Below are 12879 nucleotides of genomic sequence, written 5' to 3'. Positions count from 1 at the left end.
CGATTTTGAAACTGTTTTTTGGATTTCTACTTGATTCTCGCTAGTTTTAAAACTGATTCTTCTTCATTTCAAAGAAACCGATATATTATTTACTGATTATTTCTAGAATTTTTCTGCTTCTCTGCTTCTCTGCTGTTGAAACTTAGCGTGTTTTTTTGTTCGTAATTCATTACGTTTGCATCGCAAATATGGTGAGAGGATTAGAGATGATGATTCTAGGTATAATTTCGTTTGATTTTTGCTGCAAATTTTTTTTGTTTTCAAAATTTGAGCGTTTTTGTTGTTGTAATTGTAATGTAGCCCGAAGTCGAAGAAGGTGAAGAGTCTCGCATCTTCAAGAAAATTTTTGGCACTGTCTACTGCTGGGAAGAAGAAAGAGAAAGATGTTGATTATGATCCAAGGTAGATTTCAAGTTCTTAGAGTAGTTTAGATATTTTTTTTTCTATTTTTGAATGTTTTCAGTTTATCAGAGTATTTATTTCATGTTTTTAGGGTTTGTGTTTCAGTTTTTGTTGTTTTATACACATGTTTTCAGTTGTTGTTGTTTTTCAGTTGATATTATATTCTTTCAGTTGATTGTAGTATTCTTTCAGTTGCTACTTGTATTCTTTTAGTTGATGTTGTTTTCAGTTGATATTTATATTCCTTCAGTTGATTCTTGTATTGTTTCAGTTGATTCTAGTATTGTTTTAGTTGCTTCTTATATTCTTTCAGTTGATTTTGTTTAGTTTCATTTAGACATTTCTACCTTTCTTTTGTTGTTTTTTATTTGTTTTTCTTTACTTTTTTTTAAAAAATAAAGATGTAACTGAAAAATGAAGTAGTGTAACTGAAACAATGTAAATTTTAACTGAATATTTTTAGTCTAATTGGAAAACAATGAAATAAAGAGTCATTATACTAAATCAAGTAGTAAGAAGACCAACTGAAAAATAAAGAAGTCTAGCTGACAACTAAATAAGTCTAACTGAAAACTAAATAAGTCTATCTGAAGCACTATATAGACTAGCTGACAAACGAAGAAGTCTATCTGAAAAACAAACAAGTCTATCTGAAGCACTATATAGACTAGCTGAAAAACGAACAAGTCTATCTGAAGCACTTTATAGACTAGCTGACAAACGGAGAAGTCTATTTGAAAAACAAACAAGTCTATCTGAAGCACTATATAGACTAGCTGAAAAACGAACAAGTCTATCTGAAAAACAAACAAGTCTATCTGAAGCACTATATATACTAGCTGAAAAACGAATAAGTCTATCTGAAGCACTATATAGACTAGCTGAAAAACGAACAAGTCTATCTGAAAAACAAACAAGTCTATCTGAAGCACTATATAGACTAGCTGAAAAACGAATAAGTCTATCTGAAGCACTATATAGACTAGCTGACAAACGGAGAATGCTATCTGAAAAACAAACAAGTCTATCTGAAGCACTATATAGACTAGCTGAAAAACGAACAAGTCTATCTGAAGCACTTTATATACTAGCTGAAAAACGAACAAGTCTATCTGAAGCACTTTATATACTAGCTGAAAATGAACAAGTCTATCTGAAGCACTATATTGACTAGCTGAAAAACAAACATGTTTAACTGAAGCACTATATAGACTAGCTGATAAAAGAAACAAGTCTAACTGAAGCAATGTAAATTTTCAATGAAAATTTTATGTGTAATTGGAATAGAATGAAATGAAAGAATAATTATACTAAATGAAATAATAAGGACTAGCTGATAAACAAACAAGTTTAAGTGAAGCACAATAAAGAAGTTACTTTGAATGACTGTAGAGACTAGCTGAGAAACAAACAAGTCTAACTGAAGCACTATATAGACTATCTGAAAAACACACAAGTCTAACTGAAGCACTATATAGACTAGCTGAAAAATAAACAAGTCTAACTGAAGCACTATATGACTATCTGAAAAACAAACAAGTCTAACTGAAGCACTATGTAGACTAGCTGAAAAATAAACAAGGCTACTTGAAGCACAACAAATACTAGCTGAAAAATAAAGAAGTTACTTTGAAGGACTGTAAAGACTAACTGAAAAATAAACTAGTCTAACTGAAGCACAATTTATATAAGCTGAAATGCAAACAAGTCTAACTGAAGCACTATATAGACTACCTTAAAAATAATCAAGGCTATTGTTTCAGTTGATGGTGGTCTGCTTTTAGTTGATGTTGGTATTCTTTCAGTTGAACTTTGTATTCTTTCAGTTGATCTTTGTATTTTTTCAGTTGATGCTGTTTTTTTTTCAGTTAGTTTTATTTGTTTGATTAAACTTTCTTTCTTTCAGATGTGATAAATCATTGTCTAAGAAGAAAGGCAAATCTGATTTATCACCAATCAAGTTTTCATTTTCGAGATCTAATCCCGATCAACAGAAAGACACTTTGATAGATCGTATGTTTTTTTCATTATTCTCCTTTTATATTATATGATTGTGTTTTTTTTTATGTTTTAAAGTTATTTTTGTTCACTTTTGTTAGGAATTTCACTGAGCAAGAAATAAAGTCAATTAGTCTACAAGTATTGTCAGACTATTCCCATTTAAATGAAGTGGTTAGTAATTTGAGTGGTTAGTAATTTGAGTGATGAGCAAAAAAGAGACATTAGGGATATTGGGTTTGGGAGTCTCTTAGATATTAGGATAAAGAAGTTTTGTCCTAATCTGAATTTGGAGGTGTTGTTGAATTACAATGCATCTGGAATGATTTTTCAACAAAGAATGGTAAACTGATTTTTAATAAGTTTACCATTAGTGATGTTTTGGGTTACTGTGTCAGATAGACAGTAGAGGTTATAGATGATGACGCCTTTAGGAGGAAAGGTAGTCAGATAGAGGCTGGAAGTGCCAGGAAGGATTGGCATAGGTTTCTTGGTATTTCTGATCCCAAGAAGGTATATATTGGTAGAAAAATTGGGATGATTTGTTAAAGAAATATCAATCCGGGGATGATTTCAGAAGTTATTTGTTATCTTTTCGTTGTCCAAGTTCTATGTCCTATAGCTGATTTAGGGCCTGTGCTGAAATGTGCCAAGAGTTTAGAAGATGCATCTACAATTTCAAGTTATGACTGGTGTGGATATATATTGAGAAGTCTTTGTGCTGCTGTTTTGGACTGTCATCAGTCTATTATGATGAAGAAGAATGAGCTTGGACAGAAGAAAGTATCATTCAAGCTTCGGGATGCGTTAGTGCTTTGACTCTTGCTGTTATTCACAACTTCAAGTGTCGTAATCTGGATTATTCAAATGTCAGTAAGCCATTTATCAGTTATTGGCAGGAAGAGAAGGATTTGAGTGATGTTGTGAAGCAGTTTGAGATCAACATGGATTTTATTCTGCCGGTGAAGCGTGAAAAACAGAAGGTTGAGTTTAAAACTCCCAGTGTTAGTGTTGCTAGTAGGAAGTCTGGTTCTCCTATAATCAAGGTGGTTGAGGGTCCATCACCTTCAACTAGGCAGCTTATTATGGATCTTCCTCATAGTTTGATGACTGATGAGGAAATAGATGCTCTTGATGTTCCTGTGAGTTTCATTTATCTTATGTTTTTATTTTTTTTACTCTTGAACTCTAAGTGAAGACTGTTACCTCTAACTGAAATAATGTCAGTTCTAGCTGAGAGCAAATAAGTCTAACTGAAAAGTAAAGAAGTGTAACTTAGAAATAAAGAAGTCTAACTGAAACTATGTAACTGAAGAGTAAATAAGTCTAACTGAAAATTATATTAGTCTAACTAAAACTAAATAAGTCTAACTTAGAAGTAAATAAGTCTAGCTGAAACTAAATAAGTCTAAAAAAAAGATCTAACTAATATAAAGTAAAACTAAAAACTAAAAAGTCTAACTGAAGAGTACATAAGTCTAACTGAAGAGTACATAAGTCTAACTGAAAACTAAATAAGTCTATCTGGAAACAATTAGTGAACTGAAAACTAAATAAGTTTATTTATATTTCATTAAGTTTTCATTTGATAGTTTGATTCTTTCAGATGGTCCTATATTTTTGTTTATGTTGTTTCTTGTCATCATCATATTGATTTGGTTTGTTTATTTTATTTTGCTCTTTTAATTGAAGGAAATATGAAGAACATGCACAAGTTGAAGAGGAATGCGCTTGCATTCTGTCAAGTGAATTTGGAGATTGCCCAGAATATTCGGGAGGAAGGCGAGAAGCTGTCTCAAGACAGTATTTCTCTGGATGATAGTGAAGTATTTAACCAGATTTTCTGAGTCAAATTGACGACATATGCAAGCGTCATTTGGAAGCGAAAGACAGTGCAAACAAAGTTGATCCTACAATTTCACTATTGGTGAAGCGGCCTGTTGAATTGGAGTTTGGAAGAAATGAAAATGTTCCTGATTTGGATTCTGGTGTTCATGGAGTTGATTTGAAAGAAGGAAGTAAGTTCCTTTCATTATATTATTTTCATGTTGTAGTTTTGTAATCTGGTTGGAATAAAAATTTTAGACTCTAATGAAAGAAATGTTTAACTGAAGAAGTGAAATACTAACTTTGAGACTCTAACTGAAAGAATAAAAAGACCAACTGAAAACTTTGACAGTCTAACTGAAATAATATGAACACAGCTGAAATGAGATGAATACTAAATGAATTTTTTCAATTCACTTAAGTTTTCATTTGATTGCTGGATTTTTTAGTTTATTTTTTTTTCATCTGTTGGAAACATTGTTTCAGTTTATGTGTATTTAGTTGTTTTTTTATTTTTGAATGAAGATGATGAAAAAGAAGGAGAGGAGGATGAGAAGAAGAGGAATGCTGATGATGATCAGCATAAAGATGATGATGATGATGATGATGATGATGATGATGGTATGATAAGGATCACCAGAATTATAATGAGACAAAGGAGATGATGCTGATGATAATGGTGATCCTGGTCTTCAAGGAGATGAAGACAAAGGAGGAGATAAGGATGCTGGTCTTCATGGAGATGAAGACAAAGGAGGAGATAATGGTGATCCTGGTCTTCAAGGAGATGAAGACAAAGGAGGAGATAAGGATGCTGGTCTTCATGGAGATGGAGAGGAAGGTGGAAGTAAGTTCTTCTTATTGTATTGTTTTCAGTTTGCTTAAATGAAAAAGTTAAATAGCTAACTGAAAGAATAAAAAGACCAACTGAAAAGTCTGATATTCTAACTGAAATAATATTAATACTAGCTGAATATCATATAAATACCAAATGAAACTTTTGGTATTTGTTTTTATTTAATCTGGTGGAAAAATAGTTTTAGTTTGTCAATGAATTTATTCATTTCTGATTTTGTGTTTTTCAGTTATTGTGTATTTATTTATTTTTTTTATTTTTTTGTTTTTGAATGAAGATAATGAGAAAGAACCAAAGGAAGATGATAATAAGAAGACTGGCAATGCTGATGATGATTGTGGTCTTCAAGGAGATAAAGAGGAAGGAGGAAATAAAGAGTTGGATGCTGGGGTTCATGCAGAGGAGAGAAAGGAGGAAGTAAGTTTCTTTCATTTTATACCTAATTGAAAGAATTCAAAGACCAACTGAAAAATGTGATGCTCTAAAGGAAATAATATCTTATAAATAGCAACTGAAATACTGTTTTAGTTTGTAACAATATGAAAACGAACTGAAAAATAAATAGGAAGTAAGCACTATAAAGACTACCTGAACAATAACTGAAGTATTATAAAGTGTAGCTGAAAATGATTGTAATAGTATCAAATAAAAGAATAATTATACTAAATGAAATAAATTAAGGACCAACTGAAAAGAAAATAAGTCTAACTGAAAACTGAATCAGTCTTACTGAAAACTAAATTAGTCTAACTGAATCAGTCTAACTGAAGAGCAAATAAGTCTAACTGAAGAGCAAATACGTCTAACTGAAGAGTTAATAAGTCTAACTGAAAACTAAATAAGTCTAACTGAAAACTAAATTAGTCTAACTGAAGAGTAAATAAGTCTAACTGAAGAGAAAATAAGTCTAACTGAAGTGTAAATAAGTCTAACTGAAGAGTTAATAAGTCTAACTGAAACTAAATTACTCTAACTGAACACTTAATAAGTCTAACTGAATCAGTGTAACTGAAGAGTAAATAAGTCTAACGGAAGAGTAAATAAGTCTAACTGAAGTATTATAAAGACTAGCTGAAAAAATAAACAAGTCTAACTGAAGCACTATAAAGACTACCTGAACAATAAACAAGTCAAACTGAAAGAATATTCAGACCAACTGAAAATTTTGATACTCTAACTGAAATAGTATTAATACCAACTGAATATCATATAAATATCAAATGAACTTTTTATATTTATTTTTTTATTGTTTTTGTTTTTTGAATTAAGATGTTGAGAAAGAACAACCAAAGGAAGATGATACGAAGAGGAGGAATGCTGATGATGATCAAGTTAAAGGGGCTAAGGATAAGGATAAGTGTAAATTTCTACACACGTCCCTACTCGCACCGCTGCTGGTATTGATATTGTTGATCTTCGTACTCCAACTCCTCTCCTCCTCCTCCTGTTGTTGAAGCGTTGAGAATGTATATAGCAGAAAGTCTTGGAGAGTTGATTCTTCTGCTAAAAGGAAAAACATTGCTGATTTCGATGCCCTTCATTCCAACTATTAACTCCTAGTCCTGTTGTTGAGGATCTTGCAGACAGTGCAGAGAGTGGTGAGGGTGTTGGAAGTTCAATTCCAATCATCACTCCAGTAAATGTAAAATATCCTCGAGTAAGTATAGTTTTAGTTTCTGTTTTAATTTGTTTATTTTTCTGTTTCAGTTAGTGTATGTTTCTTGTCATTTAGTATATCTTTTATTTCAGTTAGTGTATGTTTGTTGTCAGTTAGTATTAGTTTATGTTTGAGTTAGTGTAAGTTTCATGTCAGTTAGTGTTTGTTTCTTGTCAGTTAGTATTATTTTATGTTTCAGTTAGTGTATCTTTCTTGTCAGTTAGTAATAGTTTATTTTTCATTTGGTTTATGTTTCTTGTCAGTTAGTATCTGTTTCTATTTTCAGTTAGTGTATGTTTATCTTTCAGTTAGTATATCTGTCATTTTTTTTGATATTTTAATTGAATGCAGGGTGATGGCTCTTATTCTGATCAATCATCATACAAATCCTACAAACCTCAGAAACAATCAAAGTCAGAAATCCCTTCAACACCTGAATTATTGAAGGGGTGGGACTATGACCCTACTTCAGAGAAAGTTGGGAAAGTTGTGAGAGTTAAGGAACCAGGTGATGATTATGACGATGAAGGTTTGGAGGACCTGATTGATAGGATTGCTGATCATGGAGTTGATTCATCTTCTGACAAGGCTAAAAAAGAAGAGGATGAGAAGGAAGCTGGTGTTGTTTCATCTTCTACCCCTGGATTGCATGTTGTTCCTGTCAACAACCATGGCATAATATTGTGTCGAAGTTTGCAGCATTATAATAGATATTTGAGTGATCTGTCTCCTGACCAGAGGTTGCTGGTTGATTATCTATTTTACAATGAGTATGAAGATGTTGCATATATGTCATTGGATACAGATTCTGAGAAGTGAAGATGAAAAATGACATTATGCAAAGTGAACTAACAAGTGATCTCATTGTGGATTTTGATAATCCTCATAGCAACTATGCGGTTCAGTTGTACAATTCGACTTAATTAGCATGCCTCGTCAAGGTTGGCTACAAGTGGAGTTATTGACGGATGCGCCTTCATGTTCAATAGGCAAGAAGAGGAATCACCTTCTGCAACAAGGAGATTCTGGTTTAATATTATGCCTTTTGTAAGTGTTGTTATTGCTTAGTTTTATATGTTTGTTTTCATTTGGTCATGTATTTTGTCAGTTGGTCATCTTCGTTTTTCAGTTTGTCATGTTATGTTTTTCAGTTGGTCATATTATGTTTTCAGTCTAATAAAAGTAAATAAGTGTAACTGACAACTAAATAAGTCTAACTGAAAACTTAATAAGTCTAGCTGAATAATAAATAAGTGTAACTGAAAAATAAAGAAGTCTAACTGAAAACTAAATGAGTCTAACTGAAAAGTAAATTACTCCAACTGAGAAGTAAATAAGTCTAACTGAAAACTTAATGAGTCTAACTGAAAACTTAATTAGTTACCTTAAAATGACAACTTAATAAGTCTAACTGAAAACTAAATGAGTCTAACTGAAAAGTAAATTAGTCTAACTGAGAAGTAAATAAGTCTAACTGAAAACTTAATGAGTCTCACTGAGAACTTAATGAGTCTAACTAAAACTTAATGAGTCTAACTGAAAACTTAATGAGTCTAACTGAAAACTAAATAAGTCTAACTGAAACTAAATAAGTTAACTGAAAAGTAAATAAATCTAACTGACATTTTAAAAAGTCTAACTGAAAACTAAATTTATTTTCAGTTGGTAGCTTCTGTCTTTCAGTTTGTCATAATATCTATTTTCTTTTGTTGTAGAACTATATCAATTGGTTGTGTGCTGAGAAGGTAAAAAAGGTTCAGTTTGAGAGTGAGATTGCTGAAAATGAGATTATTTTGAAGAAGCTGGAGGGCACTAGTCAGTATGATCAGAAGTTGAAGGAATGGGAAGAAAACAAGAAAAAGCTTATTACAAAAGATGATGATTTATTCAACAAGAAATGTAAGGAAGCTATTTCTTCATGGGTGAAATCATTTCCAGGGAATGATATTCGAGAAGCTGAACTGGTTAGTTGTATTATTGTTAACCATTTTTTTATTTGTTTTGATTTCACTTAGTATTATTTTATGTTTTATTTAGTGTTTGTTTGTTGTCAGTTAGTGTATCTTTCTCTTTCAGTTAGTGTATCTTTCTCTTTCAGTTAGTGTATGTTACTTGTCAGTTAGTCCTAGTTTATGTTTTCAGTTAGTGTATGTTTTTAGTTCAGCTAGTGTTTTTAGTATTTCATTTTGTTTTTTGTTCTCTGTCAGGTAGACTTATTGCTTTTGCATCTTATGTTTATCTTCCAGATTTTTGTTCCTGTTCACAAGGATGATCATTATACTGTCTTGGTGCTGAACAAGAAAGCAAAAAGGATTGAAATATTGACAATCGTACAGACATGAAGGACATTGATAGATATAAGCATGAGGAATTTAACGGTCTTACATACTTTGTACGTACCTTTTTATGAGCATTTGTATTTTTTTTTTTGTTCCATTTTATTACTTGTTTTTTAATTGTTGTTTACTTTTTGATCTTCAAATGCAGTGTCGTGCTTTTGATTCTTTTATGCAAGAGACTATGAGATGTCGTGATTTTGATCGTCTCCACCATTGGCAAACATCAACTCTTTACTTCCCTTGGAGAAGCAAGGACAACAATTTTGATTGTGGTGTCTATGCAATCAAAACCATGGAGCTGTATGACGGTCAAAATACTAACCATGTTGCACTTGTTGACCTGAAAAGGGTATGATTACTTTATTGTTTTTAGGGAGTATTTTGCTTGTTACATTTCTGTTTTTGAAAGTTTTTTAATAGAAAAAGGTATGATAGCCAGTTAGTGAAGGACTTGAAAGACTAGCTGAAAAACAAAGATGTCTAACTGAAGCACTATAAAGACTAGCTGAGAAATAATGAAGTCTAACTGAAGCACTGTAAAGACTAGCTTAGAAATAAACAAGTCTAACTGAAACACATAAATACTAGCTGAAAAACAATCAAGTCTAACTGAAACACAATCATTACTAGCTGAAAGCATTATAAGGACTACCTGAAAAACAATGAAGCACTATAAAGACTAGTTGATGTTGTTGTTTGTTTCAGTTAGTTTTATTTTGTAATTGTTACATTTTTTAAACTTTTTTAATAGTTTTGATTTTATTATTTTTTAGGCAGCCACCAAAAACCTTGAGCGGTGTAGGCTTGCTCTTCGTCTTGTGGACCATCCTTTAAACAAACTGAGAGAGAAAGTGAAGCATGACTGTTATGTTTGGTCTGCAAAGAAACCTGAACTGATGGCAAGACAGAAGATAAGGAAGGATAAAGAGGCGTTCTAGATAAATTAGCATTTAATCGATCAAAGAAGACAAATAGAAAAGAAGCACACATTTTACGGCGAAGGAGGGATCATGAGGCGAAAGTAGAAGATTTGTTGAATTAATTTTGGAGACAAAGTGAAAATAGAGCAACTGTTGAAATTTCATTATTCTTAGGTGCCAAACTTTTTTTATTATTATTATAATGTACAGTAGAAATAGCACACCATTAAATTTTGCAATGTACAGTAGAAATAGCACATAACTCATTTTACATTTTATATCTGTGTTCTTTAATGAATTGTACATTTACACTTACTTTGAATGGAATACATTTGTGTAAATGAAGTTGTTTGAAAATTAATTGGAAAAATACAATCACCAACTGAAAAATGAAAAATCTAACTCATAATAATAAGTGTATGACATATATTTGTAAATATAAATTTTAAGTCTAACTGAAACACTGTAAATAGTAGCTGAAAAACAAACAAGTCTAACTGAAGAGTTAATAAGTCTAACTGAAAAATAAACAAGTCTAACTGAAGCTCTATAAACACTAGCTGAAAAATAAAGAAGTCTAGCTGAAGCACAATTAATACTAGCTGAAAAATAAATAAGTCTGACTGAAGGAAAATTAACACTAGCTGAAAAATACACAAGTCTAACTGAAGCGCAATTAATAGAAGCTGAAAATCAAATAAGTTTACTGAAGCAGAAATACACAAGTCAACTGAAGCACAATTAATACAAGCTGAAAAATAAATAAGTCTAACTGAAGCATAATTAAGACTAGCTGAAAAATACACAAGTCTAACTGAAGCAGTATAAAGATTAGCTGAGAATAAATAAGTCTAACTGAAGCAGAATTAACACTAGCTGAAAAATACACAAGTCTAACTGAAACTCAATTAATATAAGCTGAAAAGTAAACACGTCTAACTGAAGGACAATAAATACTAATATTACTGAATTTCGAGTAGCTTAGAAATAAACAAGTGTAAATTTCAATACAATTACTGACTGGAATACAATTGAAAACTAATATTATTTGAACACTATTCAACTTGAGGTACATTTGGGGTTTTTGTTCCATATTCGTTGGATGCCTTGTCTTCATTTTACGCTTTCAAAATGTCCTTTTACTCTCTTGTTTCCCTTTGGGGTCTTCCTTTTGTCGTTATCACCTCAGGATTTTCAACTGCTTGTCTTCGTAGTTCTTCGTCTTCGATTTCTTGTTGTTTTTGTTGATCGGTCTTGAAAACTTCTTTTACTGATTTGTATAATTCCTTCAACGACTTGTCACATAATGTTCTTGCATCCTCATTTGATTGACATATTGACACTAGGTTGTAGAAATTCTTGGTTATTGCATGTCTCCATGGTGTCCACAACAGTGCATTTTGGTTTGGTCCTTGTCTGCTGTAATAAATGTTTCTTAGTCAATTATTTCCATTTGACTAACTAAATTTTTCAGATAGCTTATAAATTCTTTCAGGTGGTGTGTTAATTGTTTTCAGTTAGTTAAGTGTTAAACCCCACACCCCCAAAACCCCCACCACTAATACCCCCCTCCCACACAAAACAAAACCCCCAATTAATGTTCTGGTAGTAACATTAATGGATCAGTTAGTTATAGTAATGTTTCAGCTGGAGCCTTTTTTTTTTTCAGTTCACTAATTAAATCTTTCAGGTGATCAGTTAATTGTTTCAGTTGGAGTCTTCAGTTTTTCAGTTAGTTGCTTTCATTTGTCAGTTAGTCATATTGATTTATTTCACTAACCTTGAACATTCTCCCATACTGCTGACTTTGCAAGTCTTGTCCATCTCTTAAGGATATATTGTTGTGGTATTTGAAATATGCTGAACATGTGCATGACCCTTATTATGTGAAAGCAAAGCATCCCCGTCTCTGTGAAACATTGACATGAGCACACTAATTCTGTTGTAGCCTCATCGTATGCTACTGTATGTGAATTGCTGAAATCTTCTTCTGGTGAGACTTCAAACAACTTCAGCTGTGAGTTTTCTGTTGCAAATGCTCGTAAAATGATGCCATTGCCCACTCATACTCTGTTTCAAAGTCATTATACAGTGCTAGTGTGTATACATCAGCTGCATGTTTCAGAAGCTTTGATTTGGATTTGACGGCTTTGGGACGTTCAGTTCTGTTCCGGAAGTTGTCACTAGTTTCATTGCTTCTCCATCTTTTCACTGTTTGCTCAAATATATGATAGAATTCAAACAGGTTTGTTGTTGCTTTTGCATTGAATGATATTGCCTTATTTGTGACTTCACTTCTTTGTGATGATAAGATTCCAGCTGAAAACATATCCTATTTAATGCGGTGCCCACTTGTGTCTCTGATCATATACTTGCTCGAACCATTCCTTTTTTCTCGTGTCCATACAATTCCATCATTTTCGCCCACAATTCTTCAAAGCCTGATTCATTTTGACACCCATCAAACAGTTCTTGAACATGTTCTTGAAGTCTTCATTGGTCTTGAGGGATCCGAAGTGGCTTACAAAGTTCTTCTCTATATGCCAAAGGCAAAGCCTATGTCTTGTATTTGGGAAAACCTGTTTTAAGATAGTACATATTATGCTAGAAATCACTTTCATTTGAATGCTTGTGAATCTAATTGAAAAGGTAAAGAAATAATATGAAGACCAACTGAAAATTAAGAAGTCTAACTGAAAACAGTGTAAATGCTAACTGAAAATTTCATTAGACAAAAAGAAGTAATATGAAGCCCAAATGAAAACTAAATGAGTCTAACTGAAAACTAAATAAGTCTAACTGAAAAGTAAATTTGTCTAACTGAAAAGTAAATAAGTGTAACTGACAACTAAATAAGTCTAACTGAAAATTAACTAAGTC

The 12879-nt window shown here is 32.0% G+C and overlaps 2 protein-coding genes across 3 annotated transcripts; both read left to right on the top strand.

The window, feature by feature from the left end:
- Positions 1-4896: 4896 nt before the first annotated feature.
- On the top strand, positions 4897-5777 carry LOC130590700 (uncharacterized). Its single transcript, XM_057393244.1, has 2 exons — positions 4897-5074; positions 5361-5777. Exons 1-2 carry the CDS (start codon positions 4898-4900, stop codon positions 5502-5504), a joined length of 321 nt encoding a protein of 106 aa, XP_057249227.1. The 5' UTR covers position 4897; the 3' UTR covers positions 5505-5777.
- Positions 5778-7697: 1920 nt separating this feature from the next.
- LOC130590699 (uncharacterized) lies at positions 7698-10005 on the top strand. 2 transcript variants are annotated; one of them, XR_008968545.1, is made up of 4 exons: positions 7698-7787; positions 8456-8704; positions 8987-9428; positions 9853-10005. XR_008968545.1 is itself a non-coding variant. In XM_057393243.1 (3 exons), the coding sequence occupies exons 1-3, from the start codon at positions 7719-7721 to the stop codon at positions 9080-9082; spliced, it is 414 nt and encodes a 137-aa protein (XP_057249226.1). In that variant the 5' UTR covers positions 7698-7718; the 3' UTR covers positions 9083-9647. The 2 variants fall into 2 exon arrangements, 1 of the variants encoding a protein (XP_057249226.1); XM_057393243.1 differs by lacking the exon at positions 9853-10005 and having other exon boundaries at positions 8987-9647.
- Positions 10006-12879: the final 2874 nt, after the last annotated feature.

This window comes from Beta vulgaris, chromosome 3 (assembly GCF_026745355.1).
Source record: "Beta vulgaris subsp. vulgaris cultivar EL10 chromosome 3, EL10.2, whole genome shotgun sequence".
In the NCBI taxonomy this organism is placed as follows: Eukaryota; Viridiplantae; Streptophyta; class Magnoliopsida; order Caryophyllales; family Amaranthaceae; genus Beta; species Beta vulgaris.
This window is presented reverse-complemented; position numbering and strand designations above follow the sequence as displayed.

Coding starts and splice junctions, on each gene's coding strand:
- LOC130590700 (XM_057393244.1), top strand. CDS start 4,898: ATGATAATGGTGATCCTGGTCTTCAAGGAGATGAAGACAAAGGAGGAG. Junction 5,075..5,360: donor AGATGGAGAGGAAGGTGGAA/GTAAGTTCTTCT, acceptor TTTTGAATGAAG/ATAATGAGAAAGAACCAAAG.
- LOC130590699 (XM_057393243.1), top strand. CDS start 7,719: ATGTTCAATAGGCAAGAAGAGGAATCACCTTCTGCAACAAGGAGATTC. Junction 7,788..8,455: donor GGTTTAATATTATGCCTTTT/GTAAGTGTTGTT, acceptor CTTTTGTTGTAG/AACTATATCAATTGGTTGTG. Junction 8,705..8,986: donor ATATTCGAGAAGCTGAACTG/GTTAGTTGTATT, acceptor TTTATCTTCCAG/ATTTTTGTTCCTGTTCACAA.